General features: G+C 36.6%; 1 protein-coding gene across 1 annotated transcript in view; it reads right to left on the bottom strand.

Annotated features, from left to right (window-relative positions):
- The window catches only part of LOC127137151 (uncharacterized), an 86,543-nt gene extending 67,482 nt beyond the window's left edge, over positions 1-19,061 (bottom strand). The window contains exons 1-3 of the mRNA XM_051063636.1: positions 18,908-19,061; positions 17,789-17,815; positions 17,527-17,679 (exon numbers count right to left, since the gene is read on the bottom strand). Coding sequence (XP_050919593.1) covers positions 17,527-17,679; positions 17,789-17,815; positions 18,908-19,061 — 334 coding nt within the window. The remainder of the gene's footprint in view (positions 1-17,526; positions 17,680-17,788; positions 17,816-18,907) is intronic.
- Between the last annotated feature and the right edge of the window lie 5,870 nt (positions 19,062-24,931).

The following is a 24,931-nucleotide window of genomic DNA, read 5'->3' as shown; positions in this document are numbered from 1 at the left end:
AGGTCACCTTCTCGGAACACACGAGGCTTGACCTTCTTATTGAATGCTTTCTTCACTTTCTGCTGATATGACTGACCATGACACATGGCAGTTAATCTCTTCTTTTTGATCAGATTCACTTGGTCGTGACGACTCTGAATCCATTCAGCATCAGCCAACTTGGGACTTGAGGGTGCTATTTCTCTTTTGTTTCTTTCTTTCTTTTTCTTTCTTTTGATTTGGATTTCTTTTGATTTCTTTTGATTTTGCACCCTCCTCTTTCTATATTTTTTTTTGTTTTTTTGTCATGCCCCAGTTGGCTGTTCTGCTGATTCTCGAGATGCAGCTGAGTGATCTTCTTTTCTTGCTCAAGAAGTCGGGAAATCTCGTCAGGAATCCTTTCAACATCATCTTCTTCCGTTTCGAATACAGGGAATTCAAAATTGGGAGATGACGTCCGATCATTATGTTCAATGGGTTTAAGAAACAACCTGCATAATGATTTTGATATGAAAAGCTTTTTGGAAATCAAACAAGACAATCGTTATGCAGATGAAAAGATTGCTTTTATTCTTTTTTTAGGGTTTTTTGTGATCACCAATTTCATGCAAAAAGCGAAAAGGGAAAACAAATGGAAAAACAAATGTTTTAACATGCTTTTATTTGAATGAAAATATCATTGCACAAAATGTTGCCAACAAGGTCATCACTTCTCCTTTTGGCATGGGAGAAGGGTTTTTAAACAAAGTGATTATTACTCTGACTTATGAACAACTGTAGGAACGCCCACAATGACCCAATTGTGATAGATCCCCCCAGGGATGACAACTGTCAGAATCTCTTGCATCAGCAGCCTCTGCTTTGAACAACCCTTTCTGTTGAAGACATTGGAAGAAAAGCCAACGCCAGCCCGGGGCTTGTTATCTTCAAGCTTGATTAACACGGGGACCCAAGTCTTCAAAGTTCAGAATACCTGACCTCACGAGGTCTTGAACCTTCATCTTCAACTGAAAGCAACTATCCACATCATGACCAGGAGCACCCGAATGATACACACAATGCTGCTCAGGCCGATACCACCACCGAGGGTTGACGGGCACGGCCGACGGGTCTCTGGGAGTAATCAAGTTCCGCTCTATCAACGAGGGATACAGCTCTGCGTACGACATAGGGATCGGATCAAAAATGATCCTCTTCCTCTCATTATTTGTACTAGCTTGATCACCATTGGGAGGCTGGTAAGCCTGCTGTTGAGGACGATGTTGCTGGTGTTGATATTGCTGAGTTGGTCTTCTCTGTTGCTGTTGGGTTGCTGGAATAGTCACAGCGGCCACTTGACGATATTGTCCTTTGTTTGCCTTTCTTCTGTGCTGCACAACATTCGTTTCACCCTCTCCCCTTCTGGGTGCCCCGGAGGAGGGCTTCTTAGAACTCGAAGAACTTGAAGAGCCAGGATCTTGTATCTTTCCTGCTTTGATAAGGCTCTCGTTCCTTTCCCCATAGACAACAACATCAGAAAAGCTACTGAACGGGCAACTTCCCATGCGGTCCATGAACACACCTTGCAAGGTTCCAATGAACATGTCAGTCAGCTCTCTCTCCAACATAGGAGGTTGCACTCTTGCGGCTAGCTCACGCCATCTCTGGGCGTACTCTTTGAAGCTTTCCTTGGATTTCTGACACAAACTCTGCAGTTGAGTTCGGCTCGGTGCCATGTCCATGTTGTGCTTGTATTGCCTAAGAAAGGCTTCACCCAGATCTTTCCAGCTTCTAACTGATTCTTTCTTCAGATCCATGTGCCAGTCCAAAGATGCCCCAGATAGACTATCTTGGAAAAAATACATCCACAATTTCTCGTCGTCAGTGTAAGCAGAGATTTTCCTGAAGTAAGCCTGCACATGGGTGCGAGGACAAGAGGTACCGTTGTATTTGTCAAAAGATGGCGCTTTGAACTTGTAGGGGATCCTCAGCCCATCAACCAAACCCATATCCGTTACATCGAAGCCCAAAGAGTTCTGACACTCCATGGCACGGACTTTCTCAGCAAGGGCATCAACTTTACGGTCCCTATCCTCAACCCCGACTACTTCATCATCTTCACTCAGCAGTGTGAACATGTCCTCTTGCCTATCAACAATCGGAGCAGGATGACGAACAGGAGCCCGGGTAGCTCTGACATTGACAGTCTTTGCAGCAAGAGGCTGTCCATTAATCCTTATTCCTCTTAATTCATCTCCCATAGCATACTCATGAACGGGAGCAACAGCAACATTCTCTGTCACAGGAATACCAGCAGGTGAACCACGGTTAGACGCCTGAATAACCGTCTCTTGTCTCTGAACCAAAGCTCGGAGCTCCTCCTGACCCTGAGCAACCCCTTGCATCATGGTCATGAACTGGGCCATGTTCGCCCTCATCTCAGCCATCTCGTTCTGAACCTGATCCATGCTTCTTTGTTGATTGAGTCTGGTAGAATACCGGTGCGGTCTCTGATCAGCTATCCTGCCTGACACAGGAACCAGAGTGATAAGTCGTGCGCAAGAACACCTGTTATGCAAAATGATATGAATATGATGCTAATGCGTATGATGCACATGAAATGATCATTTCTCAGGCATTCAAAGAGCCTGATTTATCTTCAAAAGATGGCAATCTGCAACAAGACAACACAAGAAGCACAGAAACGACATACAAGAGCATTGAGTACAGAGTGAAACCAGCAATTTCATCTATAAATGAGCACCCGGGTCATACAACAAAGATTCAAATATCCAAGGGACTGTTGCCATCTCTATCAGTGAACAGGCTCTGGAATGTACCTGAGAAATGATATGCATGCAGGGATTAGTTTTTTTTTTTTTTTTTTTTCAATTCTTTTTTTTATTGCGTTTCTTTTGAAAATAAACATGCTATGATGCAGATGATGCAGACAAGACTGGCAGGCTGTGCATCTCAGAACACAGGATCGAAGCTTTGGCTCGAACTCGGAACCACAATGCATCTGAAACCCAAAGTCAACTGATAACTGTCATCTGAACCCAATCTGAGAAAACTGAATTACCAACGGGACCACAAGTCACCAACAAGTCACCGACAAGTCACCAACTGTACCTGTTAAAATGATCATTCCCTCCCCCCTCACGGGTGTTATCTAGGCCAGGGTAAGGTCGAAAGAAACGCAGCATAAATAACCTTTCGCAGAATATCATCATATACACACCCGAAGTATGTAACGATAATATCCCACCAGGGTCTGAACTGCTCGTGATATCAATGTTCCGCTAAGTGGGGCATACCACCCGCTTCCCATGAATCACTCTATTCCTAGGTTTCCTAGATTTCACTCATAGCCTGGGTATTGGGCCTTTTACCTCGAGTAACTCCCACCCCAAACAGAGAGAACGCAACACAGCCAACAGATGAATACGAATGAATGCAAACATTAATGCAAACAATAAATGCAAACAATAAACAATGAATGCAATAAATAACAGCAAATAACAACCAAAACCCTAACCTAGAGAGCGCTAGGAGAGACTTGCTTAGGGAAGATGGACCAGCAAGAGGTCAACTTCTGATAGTCCCCAGCAGAGTCGCCAGCTGACGCATTACGCGAAAAACCGGCGGGAAACGAAGACAACAGAGCCGCCGCCGTGCCTTATTTATCCCAAAAGAGGGAAAGGAAACGCTCGAAGTAAACCTGGAAAAAGCATGGTCTTGCGACCAAAGAGAATGGGATCGGGAGTCGGTTATGCGAAGGGAAGGTATTAGCACCCCTACGCATCCGTCGTACTCGACGGGATCCACGCACAAAAGGAAGGAATATGGTTGCTAAAAACACTGCTCAAACACACACACTGGCTGAAAGAGACACAGGAATAGACATCAGAGTCGAAGTAGTTCGGACTGGGGAACAAAACATGCTCGCTAGGATGTCGCATCCTATGCATACGTATCTTCTTGGACTAAGAAGAATCAGAGCATTCGTAGCTCGGCTCACGCACACAAACAAAACAACACAGGAAATCGACTGCCAATCACTGGGCTTACGTCAAACTCCTACATAAAACACGGGCAAACATGGAACCCGAATGCCAATCGCTGGACTTACATCAGCTTCCGAACCAAACACACCCACACTGGAAACCAGATGCCACTTGATGGACTTATACCGGACTCCAAGCACACAACAAGAGGATACGGAATGCCAATCGCTGGTCTTACATCCATCTCCTGACACACACAAGACAAAACAAAAACGGGCGCCCGGAGAGATCAGCTCATCTCCTGCCTACGTACCTCATCTGGTATGAGGATCAGGGCGACGTAGTTCCCCTACGAAGGGACACAAGACTAGCCTAACCAGATAACAGAGGGAGACACAACTAGGGAGACTAACTCGAGCCTAGATGTTATCATGCAAAATCATCCCTAAGTCAAGGTTGCTATCTAACTTGCACAGGGAGCAAGCTAAACCTAAAGCACAGGCAACAGCAAACAATCACAGATAGCACACACTATATACACACCAAGTGGGGCTCAAACAAAGGTGAGGCTGCAAGAGCAAGCCAACTGGAAGGGTAATGTTAGCTCTTAACCTTGACATTGAGAGTCAAGGTGAAGCCAGATGAAAGGTGAGTGAAGATTAAACTTCACAGCTCCTATCCCTGGTCAGGGAGAGCTTCAGACAATGAAGTGTGGGTCCAGAAAGTGGGAACCCTTCTACACTTATGACACTGACTCAACTGATCTTGGGTTAATCTCCACAAGGCATCAACATGTGATGTGAGCCAAGGGACGACTCAACAGAATAGCAGGAGGTGGACTACACACCTCTTGTGTCTGCCAATTGCCTTAACAAAGGTCTTTTCTTGCTTGGGGACAAAAAATAAACAAGCACAAACTTTGCCTCTTAAGGAGGACTTCAGACAGGTGCCTGGCCAAATAACAGGCCAGGTCTTCCAGACTACATGGAGAAGAGATAATTATACCTCAGTGCTCTAGCTAGCAAGAAAAGCACAATCAAGTTCACAAAGGGAACTATAGCAACTAAGGTACCTGAAATCAATCCAATATAATCAGTACTCAGCTCAATCAATAAGCAAACAGACAATAGTCAACAGTTAACTATACAGTCAAACAACAGTCAATGCACAAAGGTGCAAGCCACAAGGCCTAAACTCAAGTTTCAAAACCTACAAAACAAACTCCAAGTTAGTCATAAACAAGCAACAAGCCAACTCCAATTGAAGGCACATCATCAAGCATAAGCAAATTGTGCTTTTAACCTGAAACAAAGCTCAAATGTGAGAGCACAAACCACTAGTACAAGACTAGGGTCAAAATGAGATCAAAAAGTCAAAACAGAACATGAAACTTATCAAAACCAAGATCAATCAAATAAGAATCAAATCCAAGTGGTTTCACATTCATATCATTCATCAATATCATTTCATGAACCAAAGAGTACAAAACAAGCAATTTGAAACCTCATACAGCCAAACAGAATGGTTCAACTCAAATCAACTCACAAACATTTCAATAAATCACCAAACAATTCATGATCAAACAGCATTCATAACATGACAATCACACCAAATTTCAGCTCATTTGGACCAAGGGAAGTAAGTCAATGAAATTCATAAAGTCAAAGCATTATCAAGCAAGCTCATACAAGGCATCAAAACATGCATCAACTTCAATCAATCATAAAACAGAAACCAAACATGATAAATGAACCAAATCAAAACCATGGCAAACTTCAAGATGTCTATAATACACATGCGAAATTTCAAGTCCATTCAATAAACCATAAGAATTTCCCAAATCATATAAAATCATGTCTCACAAGAAGTCAACAATTGGTCAAATAGGGGAGAAAATCTCAATCAAATTGGAAATGCACTCAAAAATTCCAGGAAAATTCACATTCAAACTCAAACATCTAGATGTAATCTCTTGTGAAAATCCAGAGCAATTCATGTTCATATGGCATGGCAAATAAAATCAAGAAGATGCACAAGACATGGTGTGACACAAATTGTCACACCTCCAAAGATCATAGCATATCTCTCAATCCAGGAACTCAAAAATCACAAACCACATATCAAAATGACCAGGAATGAGTCTAGATCACACATGTAAAATTTCAAGAATTTCTAATTAAGTATCAAGATTTCATGAAAGAAAGAGTGAGCAAGGTGCAAGAAATGGTACACTAGAACAAACCCTAGACATTTTCAAAATCCATCCGTGCACAATATTATTAAAAATCACCAAAAAATCAAGGACATCATGAGGGACACATCAAAAAAAGAATCATGAAATTTGGATTAATTTTGAGTGAGTTATGAGTTTATTAGTGTAGGGAAAAAATAAAAAAAAAATAAATGAGCATGGATGAACATGTAAAATATGGATGACATAAAAGCCAAAACCTAAGATGAGAAAGCCACTACACGGGATCGAACCGTGTTCAAATTCCACAAGGGGCGCCACTTAGTGAAACGCCGCGTTTCACTAAGTGATGTGGCACCACGTGATAGGTCTCATGGGAGAAAAACAGCGGAAACATGCACAAGCGCAGCAAGAGGGATCAAACACGAGCTGGAATGAGATTTCTTAGGGTTTATGAACATCTTCATCATGTTCATCATCACATGAACTTTTTTCTCAGAATTTAACAACCAATATACCGTTGTGTTCGTCTCATCATGTACATCAACAATTCAAACATAATTTTCCTTAATTCTCATTATGCAACATGAATAGATCAAAGTAAATTTTGGTAATCAAACTTCTAATTCAAATATCTCACTCAAAACCTAATGGAAATGCATGATTCAAAGTGCAGTGTACTCAGCAATAAAAACTCTATCAAAGCCATATCATAATTTTAGCAATTGTGAGATTTGAGTTCCAACCTCTTGGAGATGCAGCAACTTGATTTGATGGATTCAAGGCTCAAAAGATGAAAACAGATGTTGATTGATGCTTCAGGAGATGAATGAAGCCAAGTCTTTAGCTCAATTATGCTCCAGCTCGAAGAATTCTCAAACTGCCATGTGAAGCTTGATGTTCAACAGCCACGATTTCTTCAAGATTTTTCACTTTTCTTCTTCAACAGTTCTCCTACAGTACCTGCAGAGGATGAATCACACAAGAACAAGCAAGAATGATGATGAATCTTGATGAACAAGAGTGAAAAAGTTTGGAAAAATTTGAGAGAATTTGGTGATTTTTTGAGTTTGGATCTGAGAAAATGAATGTGTTCAATCTGAATTCAGTTACAATTAATGCTTTATACCACTTCCTAATCCAATTGTTAAGCATGATTAGCAAAATGAATGAGATTAGTGAAATGCACCATCATGTTAAATGGCCAAAATGACCTTATGCACAAATGACCAATGGAACAGTAAAAATGCATTTGAAGCAAGTCCAATTTTCTGTTTAGGAGCTGTTGGAAGTGGTTTGGAGTGAAAATTGCATTTAGTTTTCAAATTCACTATTTTTACCACCAAAATGCAAATTGATCACTTGAAAAATGGACTTTTGATATGATGCTTTTTGATGAAATGTAATGATGCATTATGATAGTACATGTCAAATGTGACTTGCTCAAAAAAGAATCACCCAATTTGGCCAAATGGTTCATGAGTTATCCCACTTTGAAGTTCAACTTTTCTTGAAAATGATTTGATCATAACTTGCCAACCACACATGAGAAATGAGTGTTCTTGGACTTTTTGGAAAGGTGAGAGCAATATCTTCAACTTTTATGTTGGACAAAATTCTATTTGAAGCTTTTATGATGATGTAGATTTGAGGAGAAGAACTTTCCATTTTTGGCAGTTTGAAATTACAGGTCACTTACTATTTTTGGAAACTTTTCATCTGACCTTAAATTCTTCAATCTTGATCTTTGAAATGTCAAATGAGACTTGTATGGACATGAATGAAGCTTTTCAAACCATCTCCCACCTTCAAATCCTTGATTTCTGGCACAGTTGACCACATTTGACTTTCTAGGGTTTCAAATGAAATTCAGCTTGACTGATGACTTCTGAGCATCTAATCTTTGGCCAATCCACTTCAAAATGATCACATAATCATATGAACTTGATAAACCACCCCTAGGGCTTTGCTTCCTTGAGAAATGCACATGTTTGCTTGCTTGATTGATCTCCTGATCCTCTTGACCTAATCTTGTCTGATGACTTGCACTTGGGCAAAGGACAATGCAATGCTATGCAGTAGACTATGTTATGTTAATGACCTAATCATGAAAATGAATGTACAAATGGGAGGTGCAAATTTGAGGTGCTACACCCTCTTGATAGAAAAGACCTTCTAAAAACATGTTATTAGGTTTGTCTCTCAAGGGGAACCCAAGTTGACGACGAGCCAAAACAGGGTTGTAGTTAATTCCTCCTTGTGTACCAATGAGAGACACATTAGAGAATTCACCACAACTGTCAATAATATCCAAACTGCTCAATGAAGGATCATACCAAACTATATCATCATTAGTGAGAGACATAAGCCTCTGAGACCACCGTAGACATTGTTTGTTCTCCACAAAAGCAGGCGTCTGAGGCAAGTGCAAAATAAACCACTTGTATAGAACAGGAATGCAATAGACAATAGTTCCACCACCCTTAGAATTCCTTAGATGCAAGGAGAAGTACATATCACCCAAAAAAGTAGGCACATGATTCCCAATCAAGAAAATTCTAATGGCGTTAATATCAACAAAACTGTCAATGTTAGGGAACAAAGCTAATCCATAAATGAGCAACACAAAGATAGCTTCAAAAGTGTCCACACTACCGGCTTGAGCAAAGGCAGTAGCTTCCTTGATGAGGAACTCAGAAGTCAACCCAAATAATCCTCCTTTCTTCACCCAATGAGCCTCTATCTCAGACTTCTTCAAGTGAAGAGCTTCAGCTATAAGATGTGATATGGGAATCTTTTCCAATCCACTAAAAGGTACCTTGCTAGAAATAGGTATTCCCAAGCGATGGGCATACTCCTCCAACATAGGCATAAGCTGATAATCAGGAAAAGTGAAGTAACGGTAGAGAGGATCATAGAACTGCACTACCACACTCAAAAGTCCTTCCACTACATCAGTAGACAAGATAGACAGAAGCTTCCCATGATGTTGTTTGAAGTCCAAGGGATCTAATACAAAAGATGCTAGCTTCCTTAACTCTTTCAAGTCGGGACATCTGAAATTGTACTTCTTAGTATTCCTTCGTCCACAATCCATGGTCTGAAAATATTTGCAAATAACACCTCAGCTCCTTGAAATTTTCGTGTGATGAATGTTATGATGCGCATGAATGCATGAATGCAACAATCACAAATAAGGGATCACACACAAAGCAAACAAACAAAGGTCAAGGGATGAATCAAGTCATTGCCAAGATCAATCATCCATTTTGGTGGATTATGGTTTACACCTTATCAACATCCAAGTTCCATTGATATTGACAAGACTTGATTGGATCAACCAAGAATCAAGGGTTTGTTGTAAGTCACGAGCATGGAGTCTGTGTAAGAACCATCCTAAGGGAGTGAACTAAGGATAACAACCTGTAGATCATGTTCTAAAAAGTTCCCAGAGTCTTAATTCCATCTATCGGATATTACAGGTTAGGATAACTGACTTATCAACCCATAATATTCTCAAGAGAAACTCGTCTGAGTGTAGTATCGCGTAACAAATGTTATCAAGTTTACACTTGAACAGTCTCCGCACTACATCCTAAATAGGCCAAGAGGGGGTAAATGTTCTATGGTCCTCAACTTCTCGGACCCCAAATTAGATATAGTAATGCCTAACCATAAATACTTATGTGACATTTCCAAATCCTAAAGGGTCTCTACTGAGCAGATGGATCTCAAGCCAACTTGTTAAGGACTACTCCACACAATTCGAACATGACTATACCATCCTCCTATCTTAATTGCACTCAAGTTCGGGTTAGAACTTATCTCACCACTCAGAGATCACCAAGCACAACAAGCAGATTATATCATACAAACAAATATACATACATCAATTATACAATTATATACACACACAAAAAAGTAGGCTAAACCCACTGGAGACTACTCCCCAACAGAGTCGCCACTTAATTTCTGTAGCGATAAATTCATGATCATCAAGCTATGGATAAGCTAGACATCAAATAACAAGAGTCACCACCGCGCTTTTATTGTTTCCAAGGGAAAATGGAAAAAGTACGAACAAAACCCAAGAATAAGAAGTTTTCAAATCAAAACTAATAAAATGCCAGAGATTACAAATAAGGGGGTTGGTTACACAGAGGGAAGGTGTTAGCACCCAAAGTGTCCTAGATACTCCTAGAGAGCCCTTTTTTGTGTGCATATGTATTTTTGTATAAATTGATGTTTACGAACAAACAGAATGGCGGGATAAGAAAATAATTCATTAATTATAATTTTGTGTTTGACAAGACCTTCGGACTTGTGCCTACGTACCAACATAAAAATGAGGGATCAAAACCTCGTAGTTCGTGGTATCAATTTCAAAGTGGATGCATTGTTTTTAACAAAAATTAAGTTTGAAAGGAAGAAAGATCTAAAAATGGTTTCAATGAGTTAGTTCTTTTTGGCTTTTTGAAAATTTTAAGTCAAGTATAATTAAGTTTATTTACAAATTTGATTAAGAAAATGAGTTTGAAAATGCAATGGCATAAGGCCAAAGTTTCTAGTTTACAAAAGTGGTCAAAGTTTAGAAATCAACAAACACAATCAAAGAAGATTTTTGAAAGGGGGGAGAGAATTTGAAATTAAAGAAATGGGGAGGAGATGAAGAGACTAATCCTAAGCAAAAATTTAAAAATTGAGAGTTGAAAAGATTTGACCAATGGGCTGCAATCCAATAGACAAGAATGTCATATAGAAACCCAAATTCCCTTGGACATTAGAATCAAGCAACAAACAATGCCCAAAATATCAACTTGAAGAGCAAGACATCAAATAAAGATAGCCATATCCAAGCTTAGCTACTCCATGATCTTCTTCAAATTTGCCCATGTAGCAGATGAATTCCACAATGCCACAAGTCACAGGTTCAAAATAATAGCTTCATAATAATCATGTTGCATGTGAACTCAAATGGATCTTCAATGATGTATCAGATGAAGTTTCAAATTACAAACACTTGGTTACATGAAAGTTTGCATTGGCCAAGTCCTTTGCAAAGGGAGTGTTGCCTAAATTCTAAGTCCAATAGTCTCAGATCAAACCAACAGTCCACACAAGATATTTTTTAGGGTTTTTGTTCTTATTATGTACATTAATGGTCAAAGACCACACAACCAATCACAAACAAAATATATCACAAAATATGGTCCAAGTGGACAAAGTGAAAATGACATTAACACAAACAATTAGAATGGTATGAATAATGGCAAATGAATAAGGCTAAAAAAATAAAGTACATTGAAGTAAATGACTTGAAATTAAATGTTAGTTGTTAATGAGTTAGAAGTTAGTATTGCTTTTGCTTTTTTTTGTTAAAGTCATTCTTTGGAGAACACTCAACCCACTTATCACAAGCATGGATCCTTGAACCAAGACATCTTCCAAAGGAAGGAAAAAAGGCCAAGTTTCCACACAATACCATGAAAGAGGGGAGACTTACAATCTCACTAACTAGAATGCAATGACTTTTGTGTCAAAATTTAGCGCTATGTTAAGCAATCGTAATTGGACTTATGTAGAAGTCACAACTATTTAAGGCTGGACAATAGAATTTTGGTGTTAATGCATGTTAGAAACATAGTATGATGAACTATGATCATGAAACATACCACACACAAAAAAGAATATGCAAAAGTGGTGGCCTAATCTCATCCATACTCATGTTGATTTTGCAATCAACTAGCCTTAGGATATAGAGATATCATAGGACCATGATATGAATGCATAAAGAAGGGGAATGAGATGAAGAGGAATGGGAGATAGATCAAACTCAAATTGGACAAAGGAGGACTTTTACCAAATTAAGATCATTCATTCATTTTAAGAGATGAAATGTACATTTCATCAATCCCCTAAATCCAATGATCTTAATCTAACAAAGTCAATTCAACCTTGACCAAGACCCAACAACATAAGTCAAACTTACAAAACCAATCAAAATGGTTCAACACAATTATTTGACATTTATTCAATTTAAAAATAATAAAAATAATGCATTAAATTAAATATGGTTGGTCAAATTCCTAAAACCTCATCAAAACACTAAAGAAATGGCCATGAGATTTATCATAGGTCAAACAAGGTTAAAGAACCTTGGAGAATTTTTTTTTTGAATTTTTGGAAACTTATAAGTATTTTTAAACCATTAAAAATAATCACAAAATCAATTAAATCATGAAAAATATTAATAATGATCCAAAAAATAAGTTCAATTCAAAATATGAAAGAGGATTTTATTTGAAATTTTTTGGTGAAACTCTCATATTTTTTGGATCAATATTAAAATTAATATGAATTAATGAAAATCAAAGGAATAAAATGAAAATCAGAAAATACAAAAAAAACGTGGACCACTTGATCTCCCTCATTAATTGAGGTGGCAGATCAAGTGGACACAAACGCACGTTCCATGATGGAACTTAGTCAGTGCGCCACATAAGTGGTAATCAAAACCAACGCCTGTGATTAAAACAATTTGAAAAGGATCAATGGTTCTGAACCGTGCCACCTCACTGCCGAAGCCAAAGGTCGATCACCTTCTCAGGCGAACCTCGTCGGACTGGTTCAATCATCACCATGATTAAAATAAAAAAGAAGGACATGATCTGAAAGAGAAAATGGCATAGAGCACGAATCTGACCTCAATTTTAACTAACTCCAAATATATAGAAAGATATGAGGAGTTGAATTTTGAGGTGTGTCGACTGAGTTGCTTCGATTTGACCTCAAAGCAACTCAATCTTCTTGTCTACATTGGTAGGACTTCATACAACCAAAGATCCAAGAGAATTGATGAGAATTGAGTGAGAATCGAAGAGAAGAAATTTTTTGGAAAATACCTTTAATGTTGTGCAGAACTTGATCTCTCTTGCTTCAATTCAAGTCTGGTCTTGCCTCAATAGCTTGCAGAACTGGTTTAGGATTGGTACAAAGCTTTGGATCCTGGAGTTTCTGAATCTCCAAATAGTGAGATTCAAACTCAATTTTCAAGTGAAAATTATCAGGTTTTCCTTTGAATTATGAGGGTTTGAAGAGGGGAAGCAAAGTTGGCGCGCAAGGATCCTTTCAAATGAGCTTAGAGGGTCTCTATTTATAGCAAATTGAAGTGTTATTTGCACACTTGAAATTTCTTCCAAAATTGGCAATGTCATGCTCATGATTGCATGGGTGTGTATAGGCCCATGAAGCAATGCACTAAAGTCTAAATTCAACTATGTTGAAGTCTGAATGAAGCTTGATTGGCAAGGCAAAGTGAAATGGTCATTTGAAGTTTTGATTTTGCCAATTGATGCAGGCCTGTTATCACCATGCGCAGCCCTAGCAAACCTCATCCAAAATTAATGAATTAGGACTCTTTGGAAAGTTTAGATCAAGAAGAACAACTCTTATGTTGACCACTTTTCCATTTGGAACTTGGATCATGATTAATTTTAAGGTGGAAGTTTGGAAATTTCAACATGTTGAAATTTTTTCTAAGTGTCAAGTCATATATCTCAATATTCCACCTTGCTTAATGTTTTATGTGAGCTCCAAATGAGAAAACTGTCTTCATCAAAGTTGTAGATCTTTCAAAGACCTTAAAAATAGTAACCAATTTGAAATCATTTGGATTCAGAATGAGAGAGTTATGCAATTTTGAAGTTGAGGAAAATCACTTGTTCAATGGTATTGGTCCAAAATGACCTATAATGTATCCTCATATCACATGCTCATAAAAGTTGATTTAGTTTTCACTACAAACATAAACGTTTAAGTAGAAATCTTTAATTTGGTTGTGCAACTTGGAAATATTTCATCTCATAAACATTGAGCAAGTTATGGCCTTGGAAAGTTGACTTTCAAGTTAGAGTTTAGACAAAATGACCTATAATGTTTCAAAATAGAAAATGGCTTTACAAGCAAAATTAGCTCTAGACCTCCACATGAAAGTTGTTTGGAATGTCATTTAGAGTAACGTTTCTCTTGGAATCATTTTCATATGATGCAAATCGTAGGAGATAGAGTCTAGGGAGACCCAGTTTTTATAAGATGAATCCATCTGGCCAACCACCATCAACCAACTTGCTAACTTGCAATTATCTTGACTTTTTAGGCTCATGATAGATAATATATTCATAAGATAATGAATTTTAAATTTTCCCTTGAGAAATTTGATCAATTGATGAGGAAGCTTGTTGAAGAAGTTACTCAAGATACCTAGACAAACTATGGTTTCCAAGGCAAACCAACTCCAAACTCTTGAAGAAATCTTGATCAAAATAACATGAAAAGATCATTGGGACTCATATATAATGCTTAGAGAAAATGTGGATCATTCCTTGGTTGTGATCTTAGCCATGAGGGTCTTAAACCCTAGATATGAACTTGATAGATCAATGGGGATCATGCCCTACCTACAAAAGAGTTAGACAAATGCAAAGACATATTTTTGGTATTTTGGTTAGTAAAATGATAATATACAAGTATGATACAATCACATGGTGCTTGGTGATCTCTCCCAAAACAAACCCAATGAAAAAGGGGTAAGGAGGATGCCAATGTGTGATCCCAATGCTAGTGCATATGATGAAATTGCATGAGGAATCTTAGGGTCAAAATTGGGAGAGTTGGAGAAAAAAAGGCAAAACAAGAGTTTGAGAGAGAGGAAGGAAACCATAGCCAAAACTTGTAGATTTTTGTTGGAAATTCATGTAAGGCGGAGAGCGGACTACTTGAATATAGGTGTATTTCATGAAGGGTAGAGAGGGATCTTCATCCTCATTTATGTTTTATTCACCATTATTGTGTTTTATGAATTCTTGAATGTGGTTATGTGTAATCCATGATAATTTCCATATTTGGTGTGTAAATTTGTGCTCTGAGTATTAGTGAAATTTGGGTATATGGAATGTGTATAAATCTGAATGTTATCCATACATTGTTGTGTAATTAGTTTATGAACATATTCATGAATTCATGATTAATTGTTGAAATTGGATGTTAATTCATGAGTATATGGCGATTTTATTATTTTATAATTTGTATCTATTAATTTTTGCGCGATTAGGGATGGTAGGGGTTGCAATCAGAGCTTCAAATGAGCTCCCATGGGCAAAAATGAAGAAACAACTTCCTGCATCAGCGTCATGGTCGTGAGGTCATAATTTTTGAGATGCAACACATTGCATACATAAAAGGATACGTGAAATGAATTGTTGTGCTGGTGTATAATTGAATGTGCATTGTTGATTGTGTGATTAAACTACCTCTGCATTCATTACACTGTTAATATTTTTGAGCATATTCTCACCCTTTTTTTGTTTGTTTTGTACATTATTGTATAGATACTCGGGAGGATCAAGTCCTGTTGTGAGTTGAAAGATGACCTTAGAGATTTTACTCATTTATTTTATCATCTATCATTATTTAGTTAGTTTAATGCTTTGATGTGTAACATCGGGGAACTGGGTGTTTTGTTTGTTTGGAGTTAATCGCTGAATTATGTTACTTTAATTAAGTATTTCAATTTGATAACATAATTGAAGTCTATGTTATTTAATTGAGTTACGAAGCGAGTTTTGAAAATATTTGGAAAGTATGTATGTTATGTTTGAGTAGTATCATAAAATGTGGATTTTATCCTTTTAATTATGCGTCGGGGTTTTAGGGTGTTACAAAAACACGATATAATTAGGAAATAATAGTAGCGTGAATTGAAAAATTGCTATATAGGAACATGGCGGCCGGTGGAGAACGACCGTGAAATTTAAGTGAGGCTAGTTCTTACAACCATCGTGGGATATGAAATCTGACTTGTATGTTCCAGCCAAAGAGATTCTATATAGTTTTCCTTCACTTAACAAAAAAAGGCAACAATTGGCTCTTACAGCTGCAGAAACTATCGCAAATAAGAATTTAGAGCATTTTTTGGGTAATTGTTGCAACCCATGTGTCGTAAATCCCATTTGTGACTTGTAGTGGAACTAGCACACAACATGAATATTAGCAAGCTTAGCTTTGCTCTCTACTTCGAGAGAAGTGAACATCATGAGGACTTGAGCATCCTACTTCAAGTACATCTCTACTTGGTTGGAAGATATAATCCTCAAATCTTCACCCTCCTCTAACTCAAGAAACATCACAGTTTTATCAAAACAATTGATGTGAACATGGTTGAACTCTAACCAGATCATTCCGAAAATAACATTTAGTTGACTGAGGGGTAAAAGAATTAAGTTAACTCCAAAATATTTACTATAAATGGACAAACTAACTAAGTAGTAACCGAACCATTGGTTGGAGTGTCAATGACCATATTACCCTTCATAAAAGACACTACCAGATTTAACTTGATAACACAATAATGTGATATGAATGAATGTGTCGCACCCATATCGATGATGGAAATCAAAAAGACACCATTTTTGAAACACGTAGCTCAAATTACTTTTTATGACCTTGAGACTTCATCACCACTAATAACAAAGACTTTCCCATTGGTCTGACCATTCTGACGTACACCTCGTTCTCTTTTCGGTTTTTGACAATGGGTGCTGATGTGACCTTGCTCTCCACATTTGAAATAGGTTGGAGCGGTATTCTTACACTCAGAGACACGATGACCTGATTTTCCATACATAAAACATGTAGGGGGAAATGAGTGACTCCCCCGCTAATTCCATTCCTAGTTACTGCTTTTTGATTTCCTTTTCCAGTTGGGTTTTCATACAGCTTGCCTTAATTCTGATTAGAAAACTTATTCTCATTTACATTCTTATAGTAAGTAGATCTTGCTTTGGTCGACTTCATCATATATACTACACTTATTGACCAACACTGAGAAGCGAAGAATATCTTGATAACTAATAAACTACTTGTTCTCTGGACGCAACCCATTCTCAAAATTCATACACTTAGAACCTTTATATTCTACACCATTATAGTAAGGATAGTATCTGGATAGCTCCTTGAACTTGGCCACATAGTCAGCCACATACATGTTGCCCTACTTCAGCTCTAGGAACTCAATCTCCTTACCGTTTACAAACATCAACTGGAAAATATTTTTCCAAAAACTCACTCTTGAAATTATTCCAAGTAAAAGTAGTGCCAGCAACTTCCAATCTTTGATGGGTATTCTTCCACCAGTACTCAACTTCCTCAGACAACATATGAGGTCCAAAAAACACCTTATGAGCATCAGTACATACCATGACTCTAAAAATATTCTAAATCTCTTGAATCTAAGTCTGGGAACTTCCAAGATCATACCTTCCTTTTAATGTAGGCGGGTATTCTTCCAGAATTTTCCCAGCCCACAAAACTCACCAGCTCCTCCATTCTGATTCTGATTAGCATGCAAACCTTTAATTGCTTGAGCCATTACACGAGTCATTTCTTTGATAGCATCAACAATAGCACAATCATTTATGCTAGCCATTTCTTCTTGCACAACCATCCATAAATAATTAACTGGTTGAACTGTAAAGCAAATGGTGGTTATAAAGAAAAACAACATTGACAGGGTTAACACCCATGTCGTGCGGTAGGCTATTATAAGTTCTTAATACCTAAGGTCGAATGGACCGACCTGCTCTGATACCAACTATGTAACATTCTAAAACCCAGAATATAATTTAAAAACATTACGAAAAATATGAAGATAAAACAAGGGTGTCACATTGACAACTTCAACTTTAATTCTCAAAAGGTGGAATTTTAGTTCAAAAACATAACATAAACAATTAGTTCAAAACAACTCAAAATACATAGAAAATACATCTGATTATGATGTTACAATATTAGGACTAAAACGAAATGAATACTACAATGCGAACAAAAGATACATCGAACATAAGCATAAATAAACTACTGATGAGGTCAACTACGCCATCCTCTGCAAAACACATAGATATCACTCCTCAGTCTCAACCTGGGAATCATCTGTATAAAGTACAAAAATAGAAACATAAAGGAAAAAAGGGGTGAGAATACATTCCACAATTTAAATGGTGTATAAACATCAAGGATAGTTCAAAAATATTCAGTCATCACATATGTAAAATATACAAAATCATTATGCAGTGTGCATATCCTCTACTTCCATGCATGTGGTGTCATCCTACAACACTGGACCAATGTCCTGGATATTCGAGTTATTTTACTAAGTGATCCTCAACACTAAATCAAAGTCTACAACACGGGACCGAAGTCCTAAGCTAATCTTTGATATACATGAATGCATGATGCTACAAACAAATGCAAGAAATATCCATTTGAATCTCCTACACCAATTATCAACATTGTCGGTTAAGGCTAACATATCAACACCGGTTCTCTCGAACCTAAACATATCAACACATCAATCATTGTTTGTCAGGGCTAAACATTGGTTTGCCTTGAACCTTAAACAACCAATATTCAACATTTCCTAATCACAAGGAAGTTAATGTGACACCCTAAAAACTCCACTTACAAATATAAATAATTATAGGTAATTTCAAATACTCAAACATAGGGTGTCACACAGCGGAATTAACAAAATAAAATAACTCAAGTAATGTCATAAAATTATTCAAATATCTCAAATAGTACATGACAATACTGATATATTTCCTTTCAGACTACGATCGGCACCTGAGAACACTATACTTTCGTACAGGGGTTGGCATGCATGACTCAGGTATTAAAATAAATTTGGACAAAGAACTCTCATAATCGACTTGTGACAGATCATACAAAGAATGTTTCAATTCAAAGTTATTTGCCGCAATAGGCGGATGCACAATACTACAATGCGGTTCCTCTTCAGTAAGAATCACATAATCCTTAAGAGGCTTAGTGCCATCTATTGGATCAGCCATGACTTGCTGTCTAAGAGTTCAACGTCTTTCACGTAAGAAACACTCGAATTTGTTCACATGTTCGACTAAATTCCCAATAGAACGAATTCTTCGCATACAAGAGCAGCGAGTACTACAACAAAATAAACAGAAACATAAAGCTCTAGTCTACACAATGATTAAACAATTATTTAATATCAAACACAATTGGTCATAGTCAACAGCGCCAAAAACTTGACACGTCGCAATTGCACTGTTGTGCGAAATAGTAAAAGATTATCGAATCACAAGGACCAATGATTTAAGTACTGAAATCCGTTCTATTGATGTATACATAGAGAAATCAATAATTTGAGATTTGGTAAAAAACACTTATAGAAAAACAACTTAATTGAAAATCACTTAAATCACAATGGAGACAAACAGGACTTAGGGTCTTGATTCTCACACTGACACATCCGTACGATCCGAGTCACTTATGTTGCGAGAGTTTCGATACAATTAGAAGTGAGTTGATCAAGTTGCTTGTTTAACGATTAATGATTAATAGAGTTAGGGCATCACATTATATAGTGTCAACAATGTATTGCTATATAATACTATCAAGAAAGTGCTTCTGTTTTCATTGAGAAATGCAATACAATATGTTCAATTTCTAGTCATAATACATTCAATAAAATATAAAATACAATTAAAATAATTAATATACTACTTCATAATCATATCGTGGATGAAATTGTGTTGTTATCTATAAATTCGGCTGGCAGTGCCGCAGTGGTATGAGTTGTCAATTTCATTAGCAATTGTACCATCTTTGTCCTGTTGACAAAACCAAAACTCATTGGTGTTTCACATATTACAAACCAACGGTTTAACATAACTATGATCTACTCTTCTTCTTTGCATTGCGTTCCTGTTGAAGTCGAAAGTACACTATAATAGCAGAACAACACGCGAGAAATCCAATTGAAAACATAGCAATGCTAACATTAATAGAGTTGGAATGTGTAGGTGATATCTTGCCTATAGAAAACAGATAACAAACAACAAACCAACCCACTGGAACAAACACGAGTGTCAGAATAAATATTGCTATAATTGATGCAAAAAAGGATATCATATTCGCCAATGAAAACACAATGAAACCATTTCTTGACAATACCGATTTCCCAGCATTTCCTGAAGAAGAAATAGTAGAATTGGTGAAAGTGTTGACATTATTCTCACTAGCATTAGCCTGATAAACTCCACCAGGAGGACTCAGTGCTGATTGATAGGTTGCAGTTGCAACAAGAGTTACAACTATCAACCAAGTGTTACAATCATCCTCTGACATCTCTTCTAATGCTACGTATCCAAATTAATCCGTTATCCATAAACGCGGTCTTTGATCTTAGTTTATGTTCATATGTAAGAGTGTTGGCAACTTGTAAGCCAGGTTTCGCTCCAGCACTCAATAATTTACTCCTAATGTCTACATTGCTTGTCATGTCTAATGCAGTTTTGTTCTCCAAGTTCTTTGCCTTCAAATTAATCCTCGCCTTTAATAACAATCCAAGGGCCTCTTCTACCTAGTAATTAAAGAACAAAATAGTTTTTGTTAACAATAAAATATTCTTATATTGTGTACAATATCCAAACCACTTACAAGTTTTAATTTGGATTCGGTAGGTGCTGTTAGAAATTTCAGAAAGATTAAAGGGATCCAGACTTGAATCGTGAACGCAACACTTTCCTTATAATATTTCAAGCACTCTCGATTGTCTTAGAGTTCTGATGCAGGAATACCCAGGATAATTCAGCCTTATCGAATTTGCGCAAGACCGACAAAAACCTGATGCAGCGAAGAACGTCTGGAATTATTTAGAGGATTTTCGGATTTTGTGTGTTTTTATTCTGAATCCGGATTTATGCTTTTATAGACCATGTTGATATTGTTTCACAAGGTAGCGACCCTTGGTGAAACAATGTTCTTTTCCAATAATCATAATGGTTGGCCTGCAGCATGTTTCACCAACAATTGCATGGTTTCGCCTTTGCAACATCTCATGAAGAGTTACAATCTCCGAATTCAAAATTCAAAATTCATGAAGAGTTATCTCATGCATTTATTAGCATTAACTCACTTCCACCATTTGTCATTTTGGAACACACTTGTATTTAATAAATTACAACAATTCCCCACTTGTTCTAATAATGACGAATCCAATTCCAGAATATAGAAAGCAAAAAATGTTAATACTGTTAGGTATCTTTCGATTGAACTTAACCTTAGTAAAGACAACGCAAAGCCTAATCGGAACGTTAGGTAGCTATGCTTTGAACCATTATCCCATGTGATCAGATCGGTGTTGCTATACACACACTTTTAGAGGTTCTTCGCCTACATATCTCGCCTAGCACTATTTATGGTCATGTGCTTTTCCTGTTTTCATGAATTTTTCATGAGAGAAACTCCAACTCTCACCTTAAGACAGCACCATCTTGAAGTTCATATAGGTGAAGTTCAATTTGTATCTATTTCTTGAGATACGTATCCTCCTTGATATAGAACTTCATTAAGAGTTTCTTTGAAAACTCAACCCTCAGTTTGTAATCGTCAACATTATCGCGGAATGTTGCATAACCTTCCGAATCAACGACTTATTGTTACCCATTGAATCTTAGGTTAAAATGTGTTAACTTCAGATTGGGTTGCTATCATTGTCGGAATCCTTATTCAAGGAGTTTTAATCTCATACCTTTCGAGGTAGTCTTTACTAAATCTCTGGCCAGTGGTTTAGTAAATGGATCAGCCAAATTATAGCTTGTTTGTACATATGTTAGTGGAATGATCCCATCCTTTATCATTTTTCTCACGAGAGAGTGTCTAAGACCTATGTGTCTAGACTTTCCATTGTACACTTCACTGAACGCTCTAGCCAGGGTGGCTTGACTATCACAATGTATCAATACTTTTGAAATATTGTCTTTAGCTAACGGAACCTCCAATAAGAGGTCCCTCAACCATTCTGTTTCTTGTCCAGCAGACGGAAGAGCCACAAACTCTGATTCCATGGTTGAGAGAGTAATGCATGTTTGTTTCGTGCTTTTCCAAGAAATCGCACCTCCAGCTAATGTGAATATCCACCCAGTTGTAGATTTATAATCTCCAACACTTGATATCCAACTTGCGTCGGTATATCCTTCTAGTACGGCAGGAAACATACCATAATGAAGGCCAAGATTTTTGGTCTTTAACAAATATCCGAAAATCCTAGTTATGGCTTTCCAATGTTCATCATTTGGATTGCTAGTAAATCTACTCATCTTACTAACTGCAAAAGCTATGTCAGGTCTGGTGCATTGCATTAAGTACATTAGACATCCAATTACACTTGCATATTCCAGTTGTGCCACGGTTCTTCCATTGTTCTTTTGAAGTTTGACACTAGGATCGAATGGAGTGTTTACTTCCTTAAAGTTTAGGTGTTTGAACTTTTCCAACATTTTCTCAACATAATGTGTTTGACTAAGTTCACAACCCCCACTATTTCACTTTACTTTAATCCCCAAAAATGTGTCAACTAGTCCAAGATCATTCATCTTGAATATGAAAGTTTGAAACCTATTTGTTTCTAAAATTCCATTTATCTTGTTGCTAATGATCAATCATATAATCAATATGAATACGAATGAATATCACAATATTCTCACACAACTTTGTGTACAAACACTTGTAACAAGAATTAGATGAATAATGTTTTTAGATAATCATGCATGATGATGTAAGAAGGTTTTTAGATGAAGTGAGAAGTGAAATTATGAGCAATTTAAATTAGTATAATATAAATTTCAATGAGTACCTTAGTTATGTTCACTTGTCTCAAATCTTCACTTGAAATTTCTATGTTCAACTTTCTTAATTAACTTCATCATTGATGTGCATGAACCTTTTGAACCTTTTCTCCTTTGATAATCTTTGTCTTCATCAAAGTTGAACTAGATATAAGATTTATTCCTCACAATCTCCCCCCTTTTGATGATGACAAAATATTGTCTCCTCTTAAGTTGTGTGTCTCCCCTAATTAATTGGTGAATCTTACTATGACATTATCAAACTTTTGATGTCATTGTTCCGGTGCTTGTTTGAATTCATACAAGGATTTGACAAGCTTTCATACCTTTTATTCATAACCTTATGGTTGATTCATGTAAATCTCGTCATCGAGATCTCCATATTGAAATTTCATTTTGACATCCATTTCATGAACTATAAAGTCATGCAAAGAAGCTAATGCAAACAATGCTCTAATTTTGTTGTGCTTGCTATTAGTGCATATGTATCAAATGATAAACACATTTTTTATTTAAAACACCATTGGTCATTAATCTATACTTGTAGGTGTTTAGTGTACCATCACAATATGATACTTCCTTCTAAATAAGATGAGTCCCTTGAAGTTGTTGATTCCTTCCTTTTAAGTCATAGGATCATCTTCCACTTGAAGAATAATAAGAATCTTACGAACAAAATTCTTACTATTTCCTTCCATTAGATAAAAGAAATAAATTGATTATCAATTTTGTTTGATCCTAGATCCTTAGCCTTTCAGACTCTCTTTCTTATTCTAATTTAGGATTATGTTTCAGCAATCCATGAAGAAATTCTGGTTTGTGTTTCAACAATATGTGGAGAACCCTCCTCACAAGGGTCTTCATTGTAGGAATATCAAATTCCTTATCTTTGTGATAAGGTTCTAAAAAATTTCATATATTAGAATTCAATAGTCACATTAGACTTCAAATTCAAAAGTTTATATAAGTCATGATTCATCTTTGAATAATCTTTACATACCTTATTGAATCACAAATTATCCTTTATACAAATTAATTTTTAAAATAAACAAAAGAACATCCCGTATTTTTAAAAAAAATAATTTCATACCAACTTGAATTGTTATGCAACATACATATAATATACATATAATAAGTAGTATTTATATGTCACCAAAATAAGGCACCGTATGGCAATCAATATGCCGGAAGAAGACAACATAGAACCCGTTATATGTTTATATTGTAAAACCTTTTAAAACTGTATATATAATTCTGTTTCCTTCAAAGGGCATAACATGTTTCTCTATTTCTTAAAGTAAAACAACATATTGCCATGCACTTCTATCATGGAACAAATTTACATATCATGAATGCACAATACGTATATTTACATATCATGAATTCCATATCTCATTCTGGAATGAAAAGTTTTCTATTATGTACAATACCAATGTGGAAATGTACATATTTCTTCCTATTATGTCCAAGACCCTTCAATTTCAAATCATATGGAAAATAGGTTACATAATCAAGTATAATATAATTGCGTAATCATGATTTATTCATGTATTGTCAGATGCATATCATTCAACCATCAATATGTAATAATTTGTCCAACAAATGGAAAATCATGATACGGATATTGCTTTTCTATTAAAATTTATGAAAACCATTAAATTAAGTAATACTATAGTTATTAAAGAAATCTAATTCAAAATCATATCAATTAGTTATTATCAAAAAATCACAATATCAATAATCTGACTCTGATCCTAATTGATAGAAAACTTTTATATTTAGATCTTGATATCATAATTTTCACGGTGCTCTAATTAATATGAAGAATAATAAAATCATACCAGATTTCGTAATACCGATTCTTCTTGTGTTCTTTCTTGAGTTTTTCTTTTTGATGCTTGAAACTGAAGCCTTGATAACCATTATTTGAAATTACTATAAGACTGTTAGAAATTTCGGAAAGATTAAAGGGATCCAGACTTGAATCGTGAACGCAACACTTTCCTTATAGTATTTCAAGCACTCTCGATTGTCTTAGAGTTCTGATGCAGGAA

The sequence above is a fragment of the Lathyrus oleraceus genome, chromosome 4 (genome assembly GCF_024323335.1).
Source record: "Lathyrus oleraceus cultivar Zhongwan6 chromosome 4, CAAS_Psat_ZW6_1.0, whole genome shotgun sequence".
In the NCBI taxonomy this organism is placed as follows: Eukaryota; Viridiplantae; Streptophyta; class Magnoliopsida; order Fabales; family Fabaceae; genus Lathyrus; species Lathyrus oleraceus.
The sequence above is the reverse complement of the archived record's forward strand: the minus strand, read 5'-3'. Positions and strand labels throughout refer to the sequence as shown.